A 27281-nucleotide genomic window follows, 5' to 3' on the forward strand; every position below is an offset into this window, starting at 1 on the left:
GGAAAATACTTTGAGCAGGCTAATGCTAACCGCTATAGGGAAAATACTTTGAGCAGGCTAATGCTAACCGCTATAGGGAGAATACATTGAGCAGGCTAATGCTAACGGCTATAGGGAAAATACTTTGAGCAGGCTAATGCTAACCGCTATAGGGAAAATACATTGAGCAGGCTAATGCTAACGGCTATAGGGAAAATACTTTGAGCAGGCTAATGCTAACCGCTATAGGGAAAATACATTGAGCAGGCTAATGCTAACCGCTAATCAAATCAAATCAAATCAATTTTATTTGTATAGCGCTTTTCATACATGTCATGTAACACAAAGTGCTTTACAGATTTAAAAACATTCTCTCACACCCACTTCCTTCCAAAAAATAAAATAAAAATAAAAAATCAGACACATTGTAGCATTCACACTCCCCCCACCCACCTCCCCAGAGACACACCGCACAAGCACACAATACACACTCAAGGTAAAACAGTGGAGACTATGGACAAAAGGCTAAGATAAGGCTGGGTGCAGATAAACCAGGTAAGGGAACACCATCCAAGGAGCGTCTGCATCGGGAGCGGCTCCTCGGCTGCAGCCACAGGGACCAACACAGGGTGCCCGGACAACACCACACCTCCATCCAGACACCCACAAGACAGCACCCCAGCAGCCACAGCCAATCACCGCTCCCGAGGCAGAGGGCTCCTCCAGAGGAAACTGGGAGCTATAGGGGAAATACATTGAGCAGGCTAATGCTAACCGCTATAGGGAAAATACATTGAGCAGGCTAATGCTAACCGCTATAGGGAAAATACATTGAGCAGGCTAATGCTAACAGCTATAGGGAAAATACTTTGAGCAGGCTAATGCTAACCGCTATAGGGAAAATACATTGGGCAGGCTAATGCTAACCGCTATAGGGAAAATACATTGAGCAGGCTAATGCTAACAGCTATAGGGAAATAGAGAAAATACTTTGAGCAAGCTAATGCTAACCGCTATAGGGAAAATACATTGAGCAGGCTAATGCTAACGGCTATAGGGAAAATACATTGAGCAGGCTAATGCTAACCGGGTACTCCGGTTTCCACTACTAAAACATGTACAATAGGTTTCCTCTACTAAAACATGTACAATAGGTTTCCACTACTAAAACATGTACAATAGGTTTCCACTACTAAAACATGTACAATAGGTTTCCTCCGGGTACTCCGGTTTCCACTACTAAAACATGTACAATAGGTTTCCACTACTAAAACATGTACAATAGGTTTCCACTACTAAAACATGTACAATAGGTTTCCTCCAGGTACTCCGGTTTCATCTACTAAAACATGTACAATAGGTTTCCTCCAGGTACTCCGGTTTCCACTACTAAAACATGTACAATAGGTTTCCACTACTAAAACATGTACAATAGGTTTCCTCCGGGTACTCCGGTTTCCACTACTAAAACATGTACAATAGGTTTCCTCCGGGTACTCCGGTTTCCACTACTAAAACATGTACAATAGGTTTCCACTACTAAAACATGTACAATAGGTTTCCTCCAGGTACTCCGGTTTCCACTACTAAAACATGTACAATAGGTTTCCACTACTAAAACATGTACAATAGGTTTCCGCTACTAAAACATGTACAATAGGTTTCCACTACTAAAACATGTACAATAGGTTTCCTCCAGGTACTCCGGTTTCCACTACTAAAACATGTACAATAGGTTTCCTCCAGGTACTCCGGTTTCATCTACTAAAACATGTACAATAGGTTTCCTCCGGGTACTCCGGTTTCATCTACTAAAACATGTACAATAGGTTTCCTCCAGGTACTCCGGTTTCCGCTACTAAAACATGTACAATAGGTTTCCGCTACTAAAACATGTACAATAGGTTTCCTCCAGGTACTCCGGTTTCATCTACTAAAACATGTACAATAGGTTTCCTCTGGGTACTCCGGTTTCCGCTACTAAAACATGTACAATAGGTTTCCGCTACTAAAACATGTACAATAGGTTTCCGCTACTAAAACATGTACAATAGGTTTCCTCCGGGTACTCCGGTTTCCACTACTAAAACATGTACAATAGGTTTCCACTACTAAAACATGTACAATAGGTTTCCACTACTAAAACATGTACAATAGGTTTCCTCCAGGTACTCCGGTTTCCACTACTAAAACATGTACAATAGGTTTCCTCCGGGTACTCCGGTTTCCACTACTAAAACATGTACAATAGGTTTCCGCTACTAAAACATGTACAATAGGTTTCCACTACTAAAACATGTACAATAGGTTTCCTCCAGGTACTCCGGTTTCCGCTACTAAAACATGTACAATAGGTTTCCGCTACTAAAACATGTACAATAGGTTTCCGCTACTAAAACATGTACAATAGGTTTCCTCCAGGTACTCCGGTTTCATCTACTAAAACATGTACAATAGGTTTCCGCTACTAAAACATGTACAATAGGTTTCCTCCAGGTACTCCGGTTTCATCTACTAAAACATGTACAATAGGTTTCCTCCAGGTACTCCGGTTTCATCTACTAAAACATGTACAATAGGTTTCCTCCAGGTACTCCGGTTTCATCTACTAAAACATGTACAATAGGTTTCCGCTACTAAAACATGTACAATAGGTTTCCTCCAGGTACTCCGGTTTCCACTACTAAAACATGTACAATAGGTTTCCTCCGGGTACTCCGGTTTCCACTACTAAAACATGTACAATAGGTTTCCTCCGGGTACTCCGGTTTCCACTACTAAAACATGTACAATAGGTTTCCTCCAGGTACTCCGGTTTCCACCACTAAAACATGTACAATAGGTTTCCTCCAGGTACTCCGGTTTCCACCACTAAAACATGTACAATAGGTTTCCTCCAGGTACTCCGGTTTCCACTACTAAAACATGTACAATAGGTTTCCTCCAGGTACTCTGGTTTCCACTACTAAAACATGTACAATAGGTTTCCTCCAGGTACTCCGGTTTCCACTACTAAAACATGTACAATAGGTTTCCACTACTAAAAACATGTACAATAGGTTTCCTCCAGGTACTCCGGTTTCCACCACTAAAACATGTACAATAGGTTTCCACTACTAAAACATGTACAACAGGTTTCCTCCGGGTACTCTGGTTTCCACTACTAAAACATGTACAATAGGTTTCCACTACTAAAACATGTACAATAGGTTTCCTCTGGGTACTCCGGTTTCCACTACTAAAACATGTACAATAGGTTTCCACTACTAAAAACATGTACAATAGGTTTCCACTACTAAAACATGTACAATAGGTTTCCACTACTAAAACATGTACAATAGGTTTCCTCCGGGTACTCTGGTTTCCACTACTAAAACATGTACAATAGGTTTCCTCCGGGTACTCTGGTTTCCACTACTAAAACATGTACAATAGGTTTCCACTACTAAAACATGTACAATAGGTTTCCACTACTAAAACATGTACAATAGGTTTCCACTACTAAAACATGTACAATAGGTTTCCACTACTAAAACATGTACAATAGGTTTCCTCTGGGTACTCCGGTTTCCACTACTAAAACATGTACAATAGGTTTCCTCCGGGTACTCTGGTTTCCACTACTAAAACATGTACAAAAGGTTTCCTCTGGGTACTCCGGTTTCCACTACTAAAACATGTACAATAGGTTTCCTCTGGGTACTCCGGTTTCCACTACTAAAACATGTACAATAGGTTTCCACTACTAAAACATGTACAATAGGTTTCCTCCAGGTACTCCGGTTTCCACTACTAAAACATGTACAATAGGTTTCCACTACTAAAACATGTACAATAGGTTTCCTCCAGGTACTCCGGTTTCCACTACTAAAACATGTACAATAGGTTTCCACTACTAAAACATGTACAATAGGTTTCCTCCGGGTACTCCGGTTTCCACTACTAAAACATGTACAATAGGTTTCCACTACTAAAACATGTACAATAGGTTTCCACTACTCAAACATGTACAATAGGTTTCCACTACTAAAACATGTACAATAGGTTTCCTCCGGGTACTCCGGTTTCCACTACTAAAACATGTACAATAGGTTTCCACTACTAAAACATGTACAATAGGTTTCCTCTGGGTACTCCGGTTTCCACTACTAAAAACATGTACAATAGGTTTCCTCCGGGTACTCCGGTTTCCACTACTAAAACATGTACAATAGGTTTCCACTACTAAAACATGTACAATAGGTTTCCTCTGGGTACTCTGGTTTCCACTACTAAAACATGTACAATAGGTTTCCACTACTAAAACATGTACAATAGGTTTCCACTACTAAAACATGTACAATAGGTTTCCACTACTAAAACATGTACAATAGGTTTCCACTACTAAAACATGTACAATAGGTTTCCACTACTAAAAACATGTACAATAGGTTTCCACTACTAAAAACATGTACAATAGGTTTCCACTACTAAAACATGTACAATAGGTTTCCACTACTAAAAACATGTACAATAGGTTTCCACTACTAAAACATGTACAATAGGTTTCCACTACTAAAAACATGTACAATAGGTTTCCTCTGGTACTCCGGTTTCCGGCCCGTTTTTGTGTCACTTATTTTTGTTGTTGCTTTTTTGCTTCGTTTTTGTCGCTATTTTGAAGCTTTTAGAAGAAGAAGAAGAAAAAGAAAAAAAAGAAAAAGAAGAAGAAGAAGATCTTCATTTACAGAGCGCCTTTCACAGACTTGGTCACAAAGCGCTTTACAGAGACAGTTGGACTTTCCCTCTCACTCTGCCTATTGTACATGTTTTTAGTGCCAGGCGGGTTTAGACTCTGCCTATTGTACATGTTTTCAGTGCCAGGTTTTTAGATTTGGGTAAAGCCAGACGCTCGGTTCACGCGCGGTTCTTTATCTTGGACACTGAAGGCACCGCGGCTCCTTTTACGCGCGGCCCGTGAACGCCTCTCGGTGGAAGGTGGGTTTTCCCTCATGTTCGCACAGTCGCGGGGTGGGGGCATTTCCTCTCCCCCCCCCTGCCCCCCCCGTGCCCCCCCCCTGCCGCCCCCCCTCCGCCCCCCCCCCCCCCCCCTCGCTCTCTCTCTCTCTCCAGGGGAATCTCCGCCACAGGACGCCCGCTCACGATGCCTTCTCCTCGGATCTAATCCCTCCGCGCCTCGGCCTCGGGACCAGCGGAACCAGCGCGGACTTTGGAGACTTGTTGCCCGAGTTTGGGGCTTTTTTTCCGGGTGTGGGGGGGAGGAGGATGCGCGTAATGTCGCCTCCTCGCTGCTGCTGCTGCTGCTGCTGCTCTGTCGGAAAACTTCCAAACTCCGGCCCTCGTTTAGTCCTGGAGGAAGAAGAGGAACCCGCGCGGCGCTTTGACGCGTAGTTTATGGGAGTTTGGTGCCGGAGCGAGAGAAGAGGAGCGGAGTGTCCGAGCGGAGCGTCCGAGCGGAGCGTCCATGGGGCCGGAGAGGAGCGGCGGCTTTTAGAGGAGGATTCGTGGAAAAGGCAGAGGAAGCAGCGCCAATGAGCGGCTCACAGGCGACTCTGGCTGACAGGTAGGACCGCAGGGAGGACTCACTGTGTTTACTGACCCGGGCCACAGGTGGTCCATGTGTGGTCCATGTGTGGTCCAGCGTCATTAACTGCGTTTGTGGCTGTTTATCCTTTAAAGGGGGGGTGTTCTGCAAAATGGACTTTTTCAAGCTTTCCATCCTGTTATTCTGTCACTCCCTCATTAAAAACATGGCTGAAGTGTTGCCTTGGCACATTCACGTATTTCTGAGTAATCTGTAAAAACTCTGATGGCGGCCATTTTAGGGATAGGTTTTTGTCACTTTTTTGTTGAATTTTTGTCATTTTTTTGTTGAATTTTTTGTCACATTTTTGTTGAATTTTTTGTCACTTTTTTGGTGAATTTTTGTCACTTTTTTGTTGAATTTTTTGTCATTTTTTTGTTGAATTTTTGTCACATTTTTGTTGAATTTTTGTCATTTTTTTGGTTGAATTTTTGTCACTTTTTTGTAGAATTTTTGTCATTTTTTTGGTTGAATTTTTGTCACTTTTTTGTTGAATTTTTGTCACTTTTTTGGTGAATTTTTGTCACTTTTTTGTTGAATTTTTTGTCATTTTTTTGTTGAATTTTTGTCACTTTTTTGTTGAATTTTTGACATTTTTTTGTTGAATTTTTGTCACATTTTTGTTGAATTTTTGTCATTTTTTGGTTTAATTTTTGTCACATTTTTGTTGAATTTTTGTCACATTTTTGTTGAATTTTTGTCACTTTTTTGTTGAATTTTTGTCATTTTTTTGTTGATTTTTTGTCATTTTTTTGTTGAATTTTTGTCACTTTTTTGTTGAATTTTTGACATTTTTTTGTTGAATTTTTGTCATTTTTTTGTTGAATTTTTGTCATTTTTTTTGTTGAATTTTTGTCACATTTTTGTTGAATTTTTGTCACATTTTTTGGTTTAATTTTTGTCACATTTTTGTTGAATTTTTGTCACATTTTTGTTGAATTTTTGTCACTTTTTTGTTGAATTTTTGTCATTTTTTTGTTGATTTTTTGTCATTTTTTTGTTGAATTTTTGTCACTTTTTTGTTGAATTTTTGACATTTTTTTGTTGAATTTTTGTCATTTTTTTGTTGAATTTTTGTCATTTTTTTTGTTGAATTTTTGTCACATTTTTGTTGAATTTTTGTCACATTTTTTGGTTTAATTTTTGTCACATTTTTGTTGAATTTTTGTCACATTTTTGTTGAATTTTTGTCACTTTTTTGTTGAATTTTTGTCATTTTTTTGTTGATTTTTTGTCATTTTTTTGTTGAATTTTTGTCACTTTTTTGTTGAATTTTTGTCATTTTTTGGTTTAATTTTTGTCACATTTTTGTTGAATTTTTGTCATTTTTTTGTTGAATTTTTGTCATTTTTTTGTTGAATTTTTGTCACTTTTTTGTTGAATTTTTGTCATTTTTTGGTTGAATTTTTGTCACTTTTTTGTTGAGTTTTTGTCATTTTTTTTGTTGCTTTTTTGTCATTTTTTGTGTTGATTTTTTGTCATTTTTTGGGTGAATTTTTGTCATTTTTTGGTTGATTTTTTGTCATTTTTTGGTTGAATTTTTGTCATTTTTTTGGTGATTTTTTGTCATTTTTTGGTTGAATTTTTGTCATTTTTTTGTTGAATTTTTGTCACTTTTTTGTTGAATTTTTGTCACTTTTTTGTTGAATTTTTGTCATTTTTTTGGTGATTTTTTGTCATTTTTTGGTTGAATTTTTGTCATTTTTTTGTTGAATTTTTTGTCATTTTTTTGTTGAGTTTTTTGTCACTTTTTTGTTGAATTTTCGTTACTTTTTTGTTGAATTTTTTTCATTTTTTGGTTGAATTTTTGTCACTTTTTTGTTGAATTTTTGTCACTTTTTTGCTGAATTTTTTTCATTTTTTTGCAGAATTTTTATAAATTTTATGTTGAATTTTTGTCATTTTTTTGTTGAATTTTTGTCACTTTTTTGTTGAATTTTTGTCACTTTTTTGTTGAATTTTTGTCACATTTTTGTTGATTTTTTGTCATTTTTTTGTTGAATTTTTGTCACTTTTTTGTTGAATTTTTGACATTTTTTTGTTGAATTTTTGTCATTTTTTTGTTGAATTTTTGTCATTTTTTTTGTTGAATTTTTGTCACATTTTTGTTGAATTTTTGTCACATTTTTTGGTTTAATTTTTGTCACATTTTTGTTGAATTTTTGTCACATTTTTGTTGAATTTTTGTCACTTTTTTGTTGAATTTTTGTCATTTTTTTGTTGAATTTTTGTCACATTTTTTGGTTTAATTTTTGTCACATTTTTGTTGAATTTTTGTCACATTTTTGTTGAATTTTTGTCACTTTTTTGTTGAATTTTTGTCATTTTTTTGTTGATTTTTTGTCATTTTTTTGTTGAATTTTTGTCACTTTTTTGTTGAATTTTTGACATTTTTTTGTTGAATTTTTGTCATTTTTTTGTTGAATTTTTGTCATTTTTTTTGTTGAATTTTTGTCACATTTTTGTTGAATTTTTGTCACATTTTTTGGTTTAATTTTTGTCACATTTTTGTTGAATTTTTGTCACATTTTTGTTGAATTTTTGTCACTTTTTTGTTGAATTTTTGTCATTTTTTTGTTGATTTTTTGTCATTTTTTTGTTGAATTTTTGTCACTTTTTTGTTGAATTTTTGTCATTTTTTGGTTTAATTTTTGTCACATTTTTGTTGAATTTTTGTCATTTTTTTGTTGAATTTTTGTCATTTTTTTGTTGAATTTTTGTCATTTTTTTTGTTGAATTTTTGTCATTTTTTTGTTGAATTTTTGTCATTTTTTTGTTGAATTTTTGTCACTTTTTTGTTGAGTTTTTGTCATTTTTTTTGTTGCTTTTTTGTCATTTTTTGTGTTGATTTTTTGTCATTTTTTGGTTGAATTTTTGTCATTTTTTGGTTGATTTTTTGTCATTTTTTGGTTGAATTTTTGTCATTTTTTTTGTGATTTTTTGTCATTTTTTGGTTGAATTTTTGTCATTTTTTTGTTGAATTTTTGTCACTTTTTTGTTGAATTTTTGTCACTTTTTTGTTGAATTTTTGTCATTTTTTTGGTGATTTTTTGTCATTTTTTGGTTGAATTTTTGTCATTTTTTTGTTGAATTTTTTGTCATTTTTTTGTTGAATTTTTTGTCACTTTTTTGTTGAATTTTCGTTACTTTTTTGTTGAATTTTTTTCATTTTTTGGTTGAATTTTTGTCACTTTTTTGTTGAATTTTTGTCACTTTTTTGCTGAATTTTTTTCATTTTTTTGCAGAATTTTTATAAATTTTATGTTGAATTTTTGTCATTTTTTTGTTGAATTTTTGTCACTTTTTTGTTGAATTTTTGTCACTTTTTTGTTGAATTTTTGTCACTTTTTTGTTGGATTTTCGTCACTTTTTTGTTGAATTTTTGGCTGATGGCGGCCATTTTAGGGATAGGTTTGCCTGAGTCCTCCTAGGAACGCCCCCACCTCCTGGAGACGCCTCCGAGCTTTGGTCACCAGCCGAGTAACCAACCACTGCTCCTCAGCAGAACCCCCTCCCCACTGATGCCACAGACAGCGTGTGGAGGGGGCGTGTCTAAAGGCTCAGAGGTTCTTAAAGAGACAGAGGCCGATTTCAAGGTAAGGTAAGGTAAGGTGATACTTTATTGATCTCACAGATGGAGAAATTGCATTCGATGAGAGAGCATCCGGCAGCAGCACCCATTCAGTGCGCACCACTCTTTTTTTTCTTTGGTGAAAGATGGTTGTGTTTCAAGACATTCACTACAGCCATTTTGAGAGAGACATTTTATACAAGGCAGTTATTCTAATTTACTGCATTTACAGACCAACAGAAGGTTTGTCATCATTGTAGTGTGATATAGACTGGTGCTATGGGACTGAAGAAAGCAGAACACCCCCTCTTTAAAGCAGAACACCCCCTCTTTAAAACCCCCTCTTTAATGTAACCGATACAACGTGACAAAATGTGACAGAACAGTGATAAAGACGTCAGTGACTATTCCTGTCAGACTGACTCGTGTTTTTCTACCTGTGGCTTGTGGAGTAAAGAGGGGCGGAGTCAGACCCTCACAGATCCATGAGGAAAACTCAGTGTCAGATTATGGATCTCAGACTCTGGAGCTGTGATGTCATCGCTTTAGTAAACGGCGTTTTCAGGTCTTTCCTCTGGGACCTGGTTTGGAAAACGCCGGCTCGTCTGGACGATGCTGGACTGATGAACGTGTTTGCGTTTGGTCCTGAGCTGGACTTCGTACGGTCAGGGCCTTGAAGACATAAAACATCGTCTTCTGAGGTCGACGGAAATCTGAGTAACGCTAACGTTAGCTCTAACCAGGGGCGGACGGGCCATGTGTCCGTTCTGGAAGAGCTCAGAAGGGCCACCGGTCTGGCCTCTCACTTTTTTTCTATTATTTTTTTGTTGGATATTCAACTCATTTTTGTAACTTTTTTGTCATTTTTTTGTCAATTTTTTTTTATCTGATTTTTGTCACATTTTTTGGTCAAATTTTTGTAATTTTTTTTGTCAATTTTTTATCACATTTTTATCAATTTTTTGGTCATTTTTTGTCACATTTTTGTCAAATTGTCTTTTTTTCATCAATTTTTGTCACATTTCCATCATTGTTTTCGTCTCAGTTTTGTTGCTATTTTCTCACCTTTTCTCCAGAAGCTTTTGGATTGGGGTAAAGCCAAACTGGAGAAAATGTGCTCGGTTCAGGTGGGAGTTAAGGGGTTAAAAGAAAAGCATCAAAAACAAAAATGTGCTGGAAAAGCAACAAAATGTGACGAATACGTGACGACAAGAGATGAAAAAAACGATGAAAAAACAACAAAAACATGAAAAAAAAAAAGAAAAACAAGAGACGAAAACACGGCAAAAAAGTAACGAAAAAGCAACAAAAACATGACAAAAAACCCGAAAAACAAGAGACGAAAACACGGCAAAAACATGACAAAAATGCATCGACAGCGTGACAAAAAGCTACCATCACTTTTACAGTTACAGTTACAGTGTTGCTCTCCAGTCAAGAAGCTTTTAGATTTGGGCAAAGCCGAACTGGAGAAAATGCTCTGGGTTAAGGCGGGGGGTCAGAGGTTCACATGTGTATTTGTGGAAGTGTCACATTTACGCTGATTTGAAGGGACGGGAGACACATCCACAGGTGAGACCGAGACTGGACTTTAACCTCTGACCTTTAGTCGCTCCATCAGACTTTACACATTTATAACTAGTTTATTCCAATATTCATGTTTCACAGTTAAGCCTCTACATGGTTTTGCTGGGTCTGGTTGTAGAGCTCTCCGTTGTCGTCTCTTGTAGAGCTCTCTGTTCCCGTTCTCTGTTTTCTCAGAGCTGGTTGTGGATTCTGCGGTAAAGCCGGAGCTCCGGTGAGTCCGACCCGGCGTTCCACATGAGTGCTCCTTCAGCTCGACCCAGGACAGGCCTCAGAGAGCGAGGAGAGGGGAGGGGGAGAGTTCAGTCAGACACACAACAGTGATAAAGAACATTGTTTTACTTTCATGTTTGAACTGAGCTGATACGAGTCTTCGGGATCCGGTCATTTGTTCAAAAGACTCAAACTTCCAGCCTCTGACCTCCCGCCCAAACCCAAACCAAATCTCTCCTCTTTGTCATTGTCGTCACTTTTTCTTATTCAGTTTCAGTTTATTCGGTCAAAATTATGACAAAAGATTCAGTTAAGTTACTTCTTCATAACATAACATAACAAAATGACCGGAAAGGTTTAGGCTGAAGCTAATGCTTATGTTGCCGACCCTTGTTTTGTTTTTTTAAACTTACAGCACGTGTTTTTGTTAAACTTTCTAACATCACATCAGACACTCAAAAGGATTTTATTTTATTGTTATTATTATTATTATTATTATTATTATTATTATTATTATTATTATTATTATTATTATTATTATTATTATTATTATTATTATTATTATTATTATTATTATATATTTTATTTTATTATTATTTTTGTGTGTGTTTTTTGTCACTTTTTTATTAGTTTTTTTCTGGATTTTTGTCTTTTGTTTTTTTTTTTGTGCCTTTTTTTAGCTGGATTTTTGTCATTTTTGGTCATTTTTTGCTGGATTTTTTGCAGGATTTTTGTCTTTTTTGCTGGATTTTTGTCACTTTTTTGCTGAATTTTTGTCTTTTTTTATGGATTTTTGTCACTTTTTTGGTCACTTTTTAGCGTTTTTTTGTCGCGTTTACATCCTCATTTTCTTCTCGTTTTTTGCCTCTGTTTAGAAGAAACTTTTAGATTTGGAGAATTGGGAGAAAACATGGTGGGAGTTAAGAAGTTAAAGGAACAGTTTCCACACTGAGACATGTTCTCACCTTAGACGAGTTCATGTGTACCTGTCTGGTCTTCACGCGTGTCCTCAGTCACGTAAACACGTTAGCATTTAGCCTCTCCTCCTCTATAGCGTTAGCATTTAGCCTCTCCTCCTCTATAGCGTTAGCATTTAGCCTCTCCTCCTCTGTAGCTCCAAACCAGGTGGAGACAGAAGCTCTTCCACGTTTAAACATGGCATCCACTCAGTAAAGTGACGATATCACTGCTCCTGGTGTTATTACGCCTCACAATGTAGTTCCCCCTTTTTATCCGCTTAGAAAATCCACATGTTTAATTTAGTGTGTAGGTCTTAGCTTTCAAATGAGGCGCTACATTGTTGATCTCCAGTCGAGAAGCTTTTAGATTTGGGTAAAGCCCAGTATAAAAAAACATGAATCCAAAAGGAGTTCCGTGGAGTATGGTGCACCACAAGGTTCAGTTTTGGGACCGTTATTATTTATTATTTATATGAATGATTTTGCTTCTGTTTCTACGACCGCCTTTCCAGCTCTTTTTGCTGATGATGCCGATCAAAAAAATAATAATAAAAAGCCGAACTGGGGAAAATGCACTTGTTAATGTTAAGGCGGGGGGTCAGAGGTTAAAGTTTGGCTTTACCCCAATCCAAAAGCTTCTGGAAAAAAGGTGAGAAAATAACAACAAACTGAGACGAAAACAATGGAAATGTGACAAAAAAGTGACGAAAAATTCATGCAAAGGTGGCAAAAATGTGACAAGAAATTGACAAAAAATTACAAAAAAAATCACAAAAAATAAGAAAAATATGACAAATTGTGACAAAAAATGAAAAGAAAAAAAAAGACAAAAAATGGAAAAAAAATCGACCTAAAAATGACCCAAAAAAATTACAAAAAATTACAAATAAAGTTACAAAAATGAGTTGAATATCCAACAAAAAAAATGTGATAACATGAGGAAAAAGATCCTCTTGGTTCAGGCGGGGGTTAAGAGGTTCACATATGTATTTGTGGAAGTGTCACAGTTACGCTCATTCGGGCCGGGCTGGTCAGAGTCCAGGGCTGTTTTTCAGTCCCAGTCCGGCCCTGCATACAATACCATACACTCACTAAGATAGCAGTACAAGATTGTGTGTGTGTGTGTGTGTGTGTATATGTGTGCGTCGTGAGGACCTCAGAGCCGTGTTTGTGGTGCGTGTGCTCAGTGTAGTACAGCAGCGAGGTCAGCAGAACCAGCACAAAGAATGTGCTCGGTCATCACTCGCACACCTGCACTGACCACACACGCACACATACGAGTCCTGAAACACCAGACCTGGACTGTCAAAGTACTTGAGTAAACCGAGTCACAGATCCTTGATGGATAAATCTGGACCTTTGAGAGTTTCAGGTGTTTCTGTCAAAACGAGACTTAGAAATCAGCTCAGTGAGGCTAAAACGGAGCTAAATGAAGACACTCAGAACCGTTTATACGTTTGTACAAAAGTGTCCAGACGTTCGGGATTCTTTGAGATGTTTCTGAACTTGTGCTTCATCATTTGGGGAGAAGGAGCAGGTTCATCGTGGTGTTTTCAGGATCTGCAGCTCCTGATCCCCCTGAGGTCTGTGTGTGATCAGCTGTCAGGGCCTCGTGGGCGGGCCCTGGAGGCAGCAGCTCCTGGAGGCAGCAGCTCCTGGAGGTGGCCCTGGAGGCAGCAGCTCCTGGAGGTGGCCCTGGAGGCAGCAGCCCCTGGAGGCAGCAGCTCCTGGAGGCAGCAGCCCCTGGAGGTGGCCCTGGAGGCAGCAGCCCCTGGAGGTGGCCCTGGAGGCAGCAGCCCCTGGAGGCAGCAGCTCCTGGAGGCAGCAGCCCCTGGAGGTGGCCCTGGAGGCAGCAGCTCCTGGAGGTGGCCCTGGAGGTGGCCCTGGAGGCAGCAGCCCCTGGAGGTGGCCCTGGAGGCAGCAGCCCCTGGAGGTGGCCCTGGAGGAGGCCCTGGAGGTGGCCCTGGAGGCAGCAGCCCCTGGAGGTGGCCCTGGAGGCAGCAGCCCCTGGAGGTGGCCCTGGAGGAGGCCCTGGAGGTGGCCCTGGAGGTGGCCCTGGAGGTGGCCCTGGAGGCAGCAGCCCCTGGAGGTGGCCCTGGAGGAGGCCCTGGAGGAGGCCCTGGAGGTGGCCCTGGAGGTGGCCCTGGAGGTGGCCCTGGAGGCAGCAGCCCCTGGAGGTGGCCCTGGAGGTGCCCCTGTGCCGCAGAGGCTTCAGGACACAGGAGTTTGTGCTGGAGTCAGAGTCAGAGTCAGAGTCCGGGGCCAAAGACGGCATCGCTTAGTGATAATAACAAAACTGTTCTTACAGTGGAGGCTGGACTGGCCATCGGGAGATTCGGGAGTTTTCCCGATGGGCCGACGTACTTTTGGGCCGGTCAGACCGAGATAAGGCCCGTTATACCTTAACACCGGCCCACAATTAACGGGAAAAGCCATTGGAGAATCTATCTTTACATAGATGCAATTACACGACTCCTCCACTAGAGGGATGTGACGTTTATACCCTTCAGGTGGCGCTTTCTTGAGTTATGGTTCAGATAATCTGGTATAATGAGCGATGGGCCTCTGGGACGTCACACTCATGAGGAAATAGTTTATTGTAACTCCCTCCAGGACCCACAGAACCTCAGACCTCTATTTTTATACATTTTAGACAAATGTTTGCAAAGAAGTGCATGCTGGGAGTTGTCAGGTGACTCCGTCTTGCCCTTCATTGAAAGGATTTCATCCACAGTCGATCATTTGGTTTTGAGAAGTTTATTTGTGTCACAGTCGCGAGAAGAACTTCATTAACAGAACGCACATTTTAAGATTGTTTAGAAGTTTTACAAAAGTTCCTTCAAGTTATAAATGACAAGATTAAAGTGTTGAGTCTCTGAGGCGAGAGCTTGAATTCGGCAGAAACAAAATAAAACTATTGTCCTCAATTCGCAGCTTAGACTGTTTTAGTTCAAGCCAATGTTATTGTTTTGCTCATCACCTCCACTATTGCATTGAATATGACAGGTTGGGCCGGTCTTGACCCAAAAGTCCCGGGCTGATTTTTTCTGCCAGTCCAGCCCTGAGTGGAGGACAGCTGTTGGCCTGTCCTGTGGAATCCAACTGGGAACCTCTAAACCTCACAACACGATCCGTGGGGCAGGATATTGATGACTTTACCATTTACTGATAAATGTTTTTGATGACTTTGTTTTCCTTTTTCCTTGTGAGACGCTGCAGATGAGGAAACATTTAAACTGTGGATCACTGCCTTTATCACAGAAATACTTTACTCCCAGAGTTAAAAGACTTGGGGACAGATCCTGTGGTTCTCAGCGCAGGCTGTAGAGCAGACGACTGCGCAGACGGTGGAGCTCCTTACAATCTTCAGTGTCAGACCTGACGCAAAAAGTGGGCAGGACAGGAGGGGGGGACAGACTCCCATTGAGATGTTGTGGTGCCGCCCCCTCCTCATGCTTTCCCCAGACCTGTGGAAGGCGGTGGGTTGTGAGGGGGGGTTCTCTTGTACACGCGTAACATTCATGATGCAACGCGCAATGTTTAATAAAGATTAAAGAAATAAAAGTGTCCCTCCGCTGCTGCAGATCCAAGGTGAGCGGGCGGGACAGAGAGGCCTCGCGCTGGACACCGTTCAATGCGCAAAGTTACAAAATGTACAGGATTTAATTGATCAGAAACTGTCATATTGGCTGTGGAGGAGTTGCAGAGTTATGAAGCAGCTGCAAGAAAACTGTAGCGTTTTGGAACATTTGAGCTACAGCTGCAGGATTCTTGGAGCGGCTGAATTGGAAAAAAGTTGCTGTGCGCCCTGTAAAATGTGCTTCTTTCTTTTGGACGGAGCTGTGGCTTCAGGAGCATCATCAGGAGGTAAAGACTGACACACGATGGAAACGTCTCCTTAAAACTCAGATCAGACCTGGTGTTGTGGCACTTGAGGCGCGTGTGGTTTATTTATGGAAAACTGTTGTTGTTTTGGTGTTAGGCGTGCGGCGCGTTGATCTACAGTTTCAAAGTAAACCTGTGCGTAACCGACGCTCAAACAGACTTTTCAAGGCAACTTCGCTTTTGTTTTCAATTGTGCTGCTTGTAATAAACCAGCCTTCCTTTCCTTGTGTTGTTGTGTCTGAGGAGAAGCCGAGGGAGATGAGCTTCTGACATACTACATTTACATTAACTCTGTCCGTGTGAAGAGCTGTTAGTGACACACATGACGCAGATGAACCCGTCTGTCTCCAGTTTGGTTTGACCCAAATGTAAAAGCTTCTCGACTGAGCAGGATCGGCCCGTGTAACAAAGACCTTCACAACTCTGGAAAAATCCTCATCCTGGAAAAATAATGTTTGTTTTTGAAGTGTTTTCGTCACTGTTTCGTGGCTGTTTTGACTTTTGGGTGAAGCCAAACTGGCGACAAAAGTGTCAATATTTCACATCAGGTTTTTGATCTGACTTTGAGTGCGATGAGGTTTTTCTTTAAATCTTAACCTCTTAACTCCCACCTGAACCGAGCACGTTTTCTCCAGTTTGGCTTTACCCCAATCCAAAAGCTTCTGGGAAAAAGGTGAGAAAATAGCAACAAAACTGAGACGAAAACAATGATGGAAATGTGACAAAAATGTGAGAAAACATTGATGAAAAAGTGGCAACAATGTCATAAAAATGTCACCAGAAATTGACAAAAATTTAAAAAAAATTGATAAAAATTTGACAAAAAATTGACAAAAAAGTGAGAAAACATTGATGAAAAAATTACAAAACATTGATGAAAAAATGACTAAAATGTGATAAAAAATTTAGAAAAAATGGACAAAAAAAATACAAAAATGTGATAAAAAAAATTACAAAAAATTGACAAAAAATTAAAAAAAAAAAATTCAAAAATTGACAAAAAAAGGGGAAAAATTTGACAAAAACATTTTAAAAAAATGACAAAAATGTGTCAAAAAAGTGAGAAAACATTGATGAAAAAGTGGCAACAATGTCATAAAAATGTCACCAGAAATTGACAAAAATTGACTAAAAATTGATAAAAATTTGACAAAAAATTGACAAAAAAGTGAGAAAACATTGATGAAAAAATTTCAAAAAATTACCCAAAAAATGACTAAAATGTGATAAAAAATTTAGAAAAAATTGATAAAAAAAATACAAAAATGTGATAAAAAAAATTACTAAAAATTGACCAAAAATTTAAAAATATTTTTTTTTAAAATTGACAAAAAAAGAGAAAAATTTGACAAAAAATTTAAAAAAAAAATGACAAAAATGTGTCAAAAAAGTGAGAAAACATTGATGAAAAAGTCGCAAAAATGTCACAAGCAATTGACAAAAATGTGAAAAAAATAAATAAAAAGTGATAAAAAATTGACAAAAAATGACAAAAAAAATGACGAAAAAATGACAAGAAAGTTACTCAAATGAGTTGAATACCCAACGAAAAAATGATGGAAAAAAAATGTGACGTGAGGAAAAAGCTCCTCTGGGTTCAGGCGGGAGTTAAGAGGTTAATTGTGCCAAAAAGCAAAGTCCTGAAACACAGAGATCCTGGTCTTGCACATGGACGTTTCCCTCCGTCTTCAGTGACTCTTTGCTCTGGTGGAGTTGAACCCGTGCCTGTGAGGTTCGTCCTTCTGGAGCCGGAGCTGCAGCTGGAGCCGAGCCAGCGCCTCTTTGTGCGTCTGTTTCCGGGAACCCGACCCTCGGCCCCACAGAGCGGCGACCGGAGCCTTTGTCCGAGGGCCGCCCGGGGGCCGCGCTCTGGAGGAGGGGCCGAGATCAGCGCCGCGGCCAAAACTAAAGCCTTTTACAGAGAGAGCGAGGGGGAGGAGCAGGAGGAGACACGCTGCAGAGGGACGGGGCATTCAGAGATGTCAGGGGGAAACTTTCAGAAGAACACCCGACATGTTGGACAAAATGGACTTTTTCCAGCTTTCCATCATGTTTTTCTGTCACTCCCTCATTAAAAACATGGCTGAAGTGTTGCCTTGGCACATTCTCGTATTTCTGAGTAATCTGTAAAAACTCTGATGGCGGCCATTTTAGGGATAGGTTTGCCTGAGTCCTCCTAGGAACGCCCCCACCTCCTGGAGACGCCTCCGAGCTTTGGTCACCAGCCGAGTAACCAACCACTGCTCCTCAGCAGAACCCCCTCCCCACTGATGCCACAGACAGCGTGTGGAGGGGGCGTGTCTAAAGGCTCAGAGGTTCTTAAAGAGACAGAGGCCTATTTCAAGACATTCACTACAGCCATTTTGAGAGAGACATTTTATACAAGGCAGTTATTCTAATTTACTGCATTTACAGACCAACAGAAGGTTTGTCATCATTGTAGTGAGATATAGACTGGTGCTATGGGACTGACAAAAGCAGAATACCCCCTCTTTAAGCTTTACCCAAATCTAAAAGGTTCTTGAAAAACGTCTCTGAAAATAGAAACGCAACAAAAGAGCGACGGCGAGTGATGAAAATGTGACGATGACGAGCGGTCAGATTGTCGGGTTTGGGTCGGGTCGGCTGAAAGATTTTTTTTTATGATTTATTTTTATTATTATTATTAAAGGGACTTAACTCCCGCCTGAACCGAGAGGATCTTTTTCCTCACATCATCAGATTTTTTTCCCATCCTTTTTTTGCTGGATATTCAACTCATTTTTGTAACTTTTTGTCATTTTTTCGTCAATTTTTTTTAATCACTTTTTTGTCACATTTCCATCATTGTTTTCTTCTCAGTTTTGTTGCTATTTTCGCAGCTTTTCTCCAGAAGCTTTTGGATTGGGGTAAAGCCAAACTGGAGAAAATGTACTCGGTTCAGGCGGGAGTTAAGGGGTTAAAAGAAAAGCCTCCAAAAACAAAAATGTGCTGGAAAAGCAACAAAATGTGACGAAAACGTGACGACAAAGCGATGAAAAAAGTAATGAAAAAGCAACAAAAACATGACAAAAATGCAGCGACAACGTGACAAAAAGTGACCGTGACTTTTCTAGATCTTATCTTTCAAATGAGGCGTCACAGTGTTGCTCTCCAGTCAAGAAGCTTTTAGATTTGGGCAAAGCTGAACTGGAGAAAATGCTCTGGGTTAAGGCGGGGGGTCAGAGGTTCACATGTGTATTTGTGGAAGTGTCACATTTACACTGATTTGGGCCAGACTGACCAGAGTCCAGGGCTGGTTTTCAGTCCCAGTCCGGCCCTGGTCAGGCGTGTTCGTGTCTTTCATCCACATACGTGTTTGTCAGGCGTGTTCCTCTCTTTCACATACGTGTTTGTGTTGCAGGACCCCGAGCATCCTGAACAAAGAGCCAGTGGACCGACGGCCCCGCACAGAGCGCCCCCCTGTGGCCCTCAAGCATGACTTCGACCCCACAGGTAACACACATGTTCCGCTCGCTCTGTCCTGACCTTTCCGGGGGTCAGGGGTCGCGGCGGTTTGTGGCGGTTGCCGTGGTTTCACTGGAGAATGACTCGTCCAGACTCTTAAAGCTGTCCTGACGTGGGACGTGTTAGATTTGCTCAGAGGGAGTTTAGTTTTTAGTGAAAATGAATCTTTGTTTTTTGGTCCAAAGCTCCATAAATCTGTGAACAAAACCTCCTGTGAGCCCGAGGCCAGATTTAACCTCAAATATATATTTAATATTCACTCACACTGGAGGAAAGAGGATCCTCCACTTCTTCACTTTGAACCTCTGAACTCCCGCCTTCGCCGAGCTCGTTTCTCCAGCTCGACTTTACCTGAATCTGAAAGTTTCCTGTAGAGTTGTTCTTCTTCTTCGTCACTTCAGAGCGCCGTGGATGTGTCCGTGAAAACATGGCGGTTTCTGTGAACGACAGAGTTTTAAATCCTGCCTAAAGCTGTCGTCTGGTCGGATGTTTCGTTTCTCAAAGCTCTGCACTGTCGCCGTCACGTTTCTGTGCAGCTCTGACTCGAGAGGCTTCCTTTCTAACGCGGAGGAGAAACACAGACTTCTTTTTCCTTTTCTTTTTTTTCGTTTGAAGCTGTGATTCATCTCAGCACAACACAAACAAAACAAATGTAAATATCAGAATGAGATGAATGGTCGCTCTTTTAACTTTTTAACCACATTTTAACTGGAGAAAATGTGCTCAGTGTAGACGGGGGTGAGGAGGGTAACAAAGTGTCCTGGTCTATCGGTGAGTATCGAATATCGGCCGATACTCAAACCCACAGTATCGATATTTATCCCTCTTTACCTGCATCTGTAGACCCTCTGACTCCCTGTCATGCTTGTGTCGTGTGTCGTGTGTCATGTGTTGTGTTGCGTGTCATGTGTTGTGTGTCATGTGTTATGTGTGTTGTGTGTTATGTGTGTTGTGTTGTGTGTCACGTGTTGTGTTGCGTGTGCAGGTCTGGTGCAGCGCTGTGTGATCATTCAGAGAGATGAGAACGGCTTCGGGCTGACGGTGAGCGGAGACAACCCGGTGTTTGTGCAGCTGGTCAAAGAAGGTGAGGCCTGAGAGACCACACTAACACCACACAAATACGACACTAACACGACACAAACACCACACAAACACCACACAAACACCACACAAACACAACACAAACACGGCACAAATACACAAACACCACACAAATACACAAACACCACACAAATACACAAACACCACACAAATACACAAACACCACACAAACACCACACAAATACACAAACACGACACAAACACGACACAGATCTGTGGGCGGAGGAACAGTTTGGAAAAGTTAGCAAAAAATTCAAGTTTGCAAAAGAAAACGTTAGCGATGGCTTAAATAAGGCTAGCAAAAACATTTAAAAAAGTATTAAGTTAGCAATAGCAAAAAAGATAGCATTATGAAAGGTTGTAGATACCGATAAACAGTTAGCAAAAAACATAATTAGGTCAAAACATGTAATAAACTTAGTGCAGACATAAAAACTAAGCAAACACATGCAAAAAGTTAGCATAAACAAAAGGTTAGCATAAACAAAAGGTTAGCATAAACAAAAAGTTAGCATAAACAAAAGGTTAGCATTAACAAAAAGTTAGCATAAACAAAAAGTTAGCATTAACAAAAAGTTAGCATAAACAAAAGGTTAGCATAAACAAAAAGTTAGCATAAACAAAAGGTTAGCATAAACAAAAGGTTAGCATAAACAAAAAGTTAGCATAAACAAAAGGTTAGCATACACAAAAGGTTAGCATACACAAAAGGTTAGCATACACAAAACGTTAGCATAAACAAAAGGTTAGCATACACAAAAGGTTAGCATAAACAAAAAGTTAGCATAAACAAAAGGTTGGCATAAACAAAAAGTTAGCATAAACAAAAGGCTAGCATACACAAAAGGTTAGCATGCACAAAAGGTTAGCATGCACAAAAGGTTAGCATGCACAAAAGGTTAGCATAAACAAAAGGTTAGCATAAACAAAAAGTTAGCATACACAAAAGGTTAGCATACACAAAAGGTTAGCATAAACAAAAAGTTAGCATAAACAAAAGCTTAGCGTAAACAAAAGGTTAGCGTAAACAAAAAGTTAGCATACACAAAAAGTTAGCATAATCAAAAGGTTATCATACACAAAAGGTTAGCATACACAAAAGGTTAGCATACACAAAAGGATAGCATACACAAAAGGTTAGCATACACAAAAGGTTAGCGTAAACAAAAGGTTAGCGTAAACAAAAAGTTAGCATAAACAAAAGGTTAGCGTAAACAAAAGGTTAGCGTAAACAAAAAGTTAGCATAAACAAAAGGCTAGCATAAACAAAAGGCTAGCATAAACAAAAGGCTAGCATAAACAAAAGGTTAGCACACACAAAAGGTTAGCATAAACAAAAGGTTAGCATAAACAAAAACTTAGCATAAACAAAAGGTTAGCATAAACAAAAAGTTACAGTTAAAATGTTTAATAAGTCTGAGGAACATAAATAGTAAAGGCTAAAACGAGCTTAGCAAAAACATATAAACAACAGGTTTGTGAAAACGTAAAAATTGAGCAACAACATAAAAAGTGTGAAACGTATTTGCAAAAACAAAAAGTCAGAGAAACAAAATGCAGCAGCAAATACAAGTCTACGAAAACAGTTCACAAAAACATGAAAAGTTCGTAAACACTAATGAGCTAACGTTAGCCAAAACGTTTCTCTTTAAGCAAAGAAACAATATTTGTGTTTTTGTTGAGAACGTTTGGCTCCGTCATAAAAGTCTGACCTGAGTTTCAGATGGAGCCGCCATGAGGGCCGGGGTCCAGACCGGAGACCGAATCATCAAGGTCAGTTTCATGTTCTTATCTTCTCTGAGGACCGACCCACAGCCTACGGGACAGACCTACAGTCTATGGGACAGACCTACAGCCTACGGGACAGACCTACAGCCTACGGGACAGACCTACTGACTATGGGACAGACCTACAGCCTACGGGACAGACCTACAGTCTATGGGACAGACCTACAGTCTATGGGACGGACCTACAGTCTATGGGACAGACCTACAGTCTATGGGACAGACCTACTGACTATGGGACAGACCTACAGTCTATGGGACAGACCTACAGCCTATGGGACGGACCTACAGTCTATGGGACAGACCTACAGCCTATGGGACAGACCTACAGTCTATGGGACAGACCTACAGTCTACGGGACAGACCTACAGTCTACGGGACAGACCTACAGTCTACGGGACAGACCTACAGCCTATGGGACAGACCTACAGTCTCTGGGACAGACCTACAGTCTATGGGACAGACCTACAGTCTATGGGACAGACCTACAGACTATGGGACGGACCTACAGTCTATGGGACAGACCTACAGTCTACGGGACAGACCTACAGACTATGGGACGGACCTACAGTCTATGGGACGGACCTACAGTCTATGGGACAGACCTACAGTCTACGGGACAGACCTACAGACTATGGGACAGACCTACAGCCTATGGGACGGACCTACAGTCTATGGGACAGACCTACAGTCTATGGGACAGACCTACAGTCTACGGGACAGACCTACAGACTATGGGACAGACCTACAGCCTATGGGACAGACCTACAGCCTATGGGACAGACCTACAGTCTATGGGACAGACCTACAGTCTACGGGACAGACCTACAGACTATGGGACAGACCTACAGACTACGGGACAGACCTACAGCCTATGGGACAGAACCTACAGACTATGGGACAGACCTACAGACTACGGGACAGACCTACAGCCTATGGGACAGACCTACAGACTATGGGACAGACCTACAGACTATGGGACAGACCTACAGCCTATGGGACAGACCTACAGACTATGGGACAGACCCACAGCCTAGGGGACGGACCTACAGACTATGGGACAGACCTACAGACTATGGGACAGACCTACAGACTATGGGACAGACCTACAGCCTATGGGACAGACCTACAGACTATGGGACAGACCTACAGCCTATGGGACAGACCCACAGACTATGGGACAGACCCACAGTCTATGGGACAGACCCACAGTCTATGGGACAGACCTACAGCCTATGGGACAGACCTACAGACTCTGGGACAGACCTACAGCCTATGGGACAGACCTACAGTCTATGGGACAGACCTACAGTCTATGGGACAGACCCACAGTCTATGGGACAGACCTACAGTCTATGGGACAGACCCACAGTCTATGGGACAGACCTACAGTCTATGGGACAGACCCACAGTCTATGGGACAGACTTACAGTCTATGGGACAGACCTACAGTCTATGGGACAGACCCACAGTCTATGGGACAGACCTACAGTCTATGGGACAGACCTACAGCCTATGGGACAGACCTACAGTCTATGGGACAGACTCACAGTCTATGGGACGGACCTACAGTCTATGGGACAGACCTACAGACTATGGGACAGACCCACAGACTATGGGACGGACCTACAGCCTATGGGACAGACCCACAGACTATGGGACAGACCTACAGTCTATGGGACAGACCCACAGACTATGGGACAGACCTACAGTCTATGGGACAGACCTACAGACTATGGGACAGACCTACAGACTATGGGACAGACCTACAGCCTATGGGACAGACCTACAGTCTATGGGACAGACCTACAGTCTATGGGACAGACCTACAGCCTATGGGACAGACCTACAGTCTACGGGACAGAACCACAGTCTATGGGACGGACCCACAGACTATGGGACAGACCTACAGCCTACGGGACAGACCTACAGTCTATGGGACAGACCTACAGTCTATGGGACAGACCCACAGTCTATGGGACAGACCTACAGTCTATGGGACAGACCTACAGTCTATGGGACAGTCTATGGGACAGACCTACAGTCTATGGGACAGACCTACAGACTATGGGACAGACCTACAGACTATGGGACAGACCTACAGTCTCTGGGACGGACTGACGTTTGTGTTCCTCACCAGGTGAACGGGACTCTGGTCACTCACTCCAACCACATCGAGGTGGTGAAGCTCATCAAGTGTAAGTCCTCCAGAAACCAGTAATTCTCATAATTACATGTGTTTATGTAAAGAAGTCGATCAAACATCACATCAGTAATAATTATAAAACATATAAAAGGTTCACAAAAATATATGAAACATTACTGAATCTTATAGAGATAAAAAGTTCAATAAGTGAGTTAAAAAGTTACATAAATAACATAATTTGTAGGCAAAAACATGAAAACAAAGTTAGCAAAAAAAGCTAGTGAAAACATAGATAGCATAAACGTGTCAAAAGTTAGCGAAAACAAAGTTAGCAAACACAAAGTTAGCGAACATAAAGTTAGCATAAAAAGTTAGTGAAAACATATTTAGCATAAACATATTAAAAGTTAGCAAAAACTAACTTAGCAAACATAAAGTTAGCAAGAACAAGGTTAGCGAAAACAAAGTTAGCAAAAACAAAGTTAGCAAAAACAAAGTTAGCAAAAACAAAATTTGCGAAAATATAAAGTTAGCAAAAACAAGGTTAGCGAAAACAAAGTTAGCGAAAACAAAGTTAGCAAAAACAAGGTTAGCGAAAACAAAGTTAGCGAAAACAAAGTTAGCGAAAACAAAGTTAGCGAAAACAAAGTTAGCGAAAACAAAGTTAGCGAAAACAAAGTTAGCGAAAACAAAGTTAGCGAAAACAAAGTTAGCGAAAACAAAGTTAGCGAAAACAAAGTTAGCGAAAACAAGGTTAGCGAAAACAAGGTTAGCGAAAACAAAGTTAGCGAAAACAAAGTTAGAAAAAACAAAGTTAGCAAAAACAAAGTTAGCGAAAGCATATGAAAAGTTAGTGAAAACAAAGTTAGCAAAAACAAAATTAGCGAAAACAAAGTTAGCGAAAACAAAGTTAGCATTAACAAAGTTAGCATAAACAAAGTTAGCGAAAGCATATGAAAAGTTAGCGAAAACAAAGTTAGCGAAAACAAAGTTAGCGAAAACAAAGTTAGCATTAACAAAGTTAGCATAAACAAAGTTAGCGAAAACAAAGTTAGCGAAAACAAAGTTAGCGAAAACAAAGTTAGCGAAAACGAAGTTAGCGAAAACAAAGTTAGCGAAAGCATATGAAAAGTTAGCGAAAACAAAGATAGCGAAAACAAAGTTAGCGAAAACAAAATTAGCGAAAACAAAATTAGCAAAAACAAAATTAGCAAAAACAAAATTAGCAAAAACAAAATTAGCAAAAACAAAGTTACAAAAAAACAAAGTTCGCGAAAACATAAAGCTAGGGCAAGCATAAAGTTAGCAATAACATAATGACAAAAAAACAAAGTACACCAAAACATGAAAAGTTAGCAGTGACAGGTAAAAGATAGATTCAAATTTAGTGAAAACCGTTCCTCCTTATTCCCCGCCCTCCATGTGTACACACAAAGGTTCTTTCTGAATCTGTGCCTGAGACGTTTGTCCGTTGAGTTTTGACGCTGACCTGTCCCGCAGCCGGCTCGTACGTGGCCCTGACGGTGCTGGGACGTCCCCCCGGTCTCCCTCAGATCCCGCTGGACGAGGAGCAGCTGTCCCCCGTCCTCCCCGTGTCCACCCTACACTCCCCCATCCTGCCAGGCGGCGACAGGACCGGCCTCCAGAGCCTCAGTCCCCGCCCCCTCAGCCCCCGCCCCCTCAGCCCCCATGAGGAGCACCGACAGAGCGGGAGGCGAAGCAGCCGCTCAGACTCTCCCGCGAGGACAGAGAAGCCGCCGCCCACACAGGTGCGTCACACGTGAACACGCGAGGCCGCCATTGCTGTAGTACCTCCATATCGCCACTAGTCTCCCATTGGAAAGCATTGGACTTTAGACACGTGAAAAACAACTTTAGAGCCCGGTCCCTAATTTCCTTCAGCTTCTACAGCTGATGTTCCTCCTGTGATAAGGTCGAGGTTAAGGTACTTTATTAATCCCCGTAGGGCAGGGGCGGACTGGGAACGAAAACCAGCCCTGGACTCTGACCAGCCCGGCCCAAATTAGCGTAATTGTGACTTTTATTTATTTATATGTTTATTTGATAGGGACAGAACAAGAAGCATTGTTACAATAACCGATGCCATGCTCATAGGCCGTATAGCTAAAAGCTAGTTCGCAGACCTGGTCCCTAAGACATAAAATATTAACATTTACATAAATCATTACAAATAATACAGTACAAAATTACATTCTTCTACATTCTTCCACAAATACATATTTTAACCTCTTAACTCCCGCCTGAACCGAGAGGATCTTTTTCCTCACGTCATCACTTTTTTTTTTCATCATTTTTTTGTTGGGTATTCTACTCATTTTTGTAACTTTTTTGTTATTTTTGTAATTTTTTGTCATTTTTTGGTAAATTTTTTATCACATTTTTGTCACATTTTTGTCATGTTTTGGTCATTTTTTTTGTCATTTTTTGTCACATTTTTGTCATTTTTTTGTCATTTTTTTGTCAATTTTTAATCAAATTTTTCTCATTTTTTGTCACATTTTGTCAATTTTTTGTATTTTTTTTGTCAAATTTTTATCACGTTTCTGTCATATTTTTGTAATTTTTTTGTCACATTTTCGTCACTTTTTTGTCACATTTTTGTCAATTTTTTGTCATTTTTTTGGCCAATTTTTATCACATTTTTGTCATTTTTTGGTCATTTTTTAATCAAAGTTTTGTCATTTTTTGTCACATTTTTGTCATTTTTTGGTCAAATTTTTATCACGTTTCTGTCATATTTTAGTCATTTTTTTTGTCATTTTTGGTCAATGTTTTGTAATTTCTTTGGCAAATTTTTGTCCCATTTTTGTCATTTTTTTGTCCATTTTTCATCCATTTTTTGTCACTTTTTTGTCACATTTCCATTGTTTTTGTCTCAGTTTTGTTGCTATTTTCACCGTTTTTTTCCGGAAGCTTTTGGATTGGGGTAAAGCCAAACTGGAGAAAATGTGCTCGTTCAGGTGGGAGT

The 27281-nt window shown here is 40.2% G+C and overlaps 1 protein-coding gene across 1 annotated transcript in view; it reads left to right on the forward strand.

Annotated features, from left to right (window-relative positions):
* Positions 1-5213: 5213 nt before the first annotated feature.
* LOC306970728 (rho guanine nucleotide exchange factor 12-like) overlaps positions 5214-27281 on the forward strand; it is a gene marked incomplete at its 3' end in the record, with an annotated part of 75817 nt that continues 53749 nt past the window's right edge. Inside the window, exons 1-6 of the mRNA XM_079566755.1 lie at positions 5214-5542; positions 19158-19249; positions 20247-20345; positions 22086-22135; positions 24287-24344; positions 25793-26061. Of these exons, the coding sequence (XP_079422881.1) occupies positions 5511-5542; positions 19158-19249; positions 20247-20345; positions 22086-22135; positions 24287-24344; positions 25793-26061 (600 nt within the window). The 5' untranslated portion in view covers positions 5214-5510. The remainder of the gene's footprint in view (positions 5543-19157; positions 19250-20246; positions 20346-22085; positions 22136-24286; positions 24345-25792; positions 26062-27281) is intronic.

This window comes from Gobius niger, assembly GCF_951799975.1.
Source record: "Gobius niger genome assembly, chromosome: 11".
Taxonomy (NCBI): Eukaryota; Metazoa; Chordata; class Actinopteri; order Gobiiformes; family Gobiidae; genus Gobius; species Gobius niger.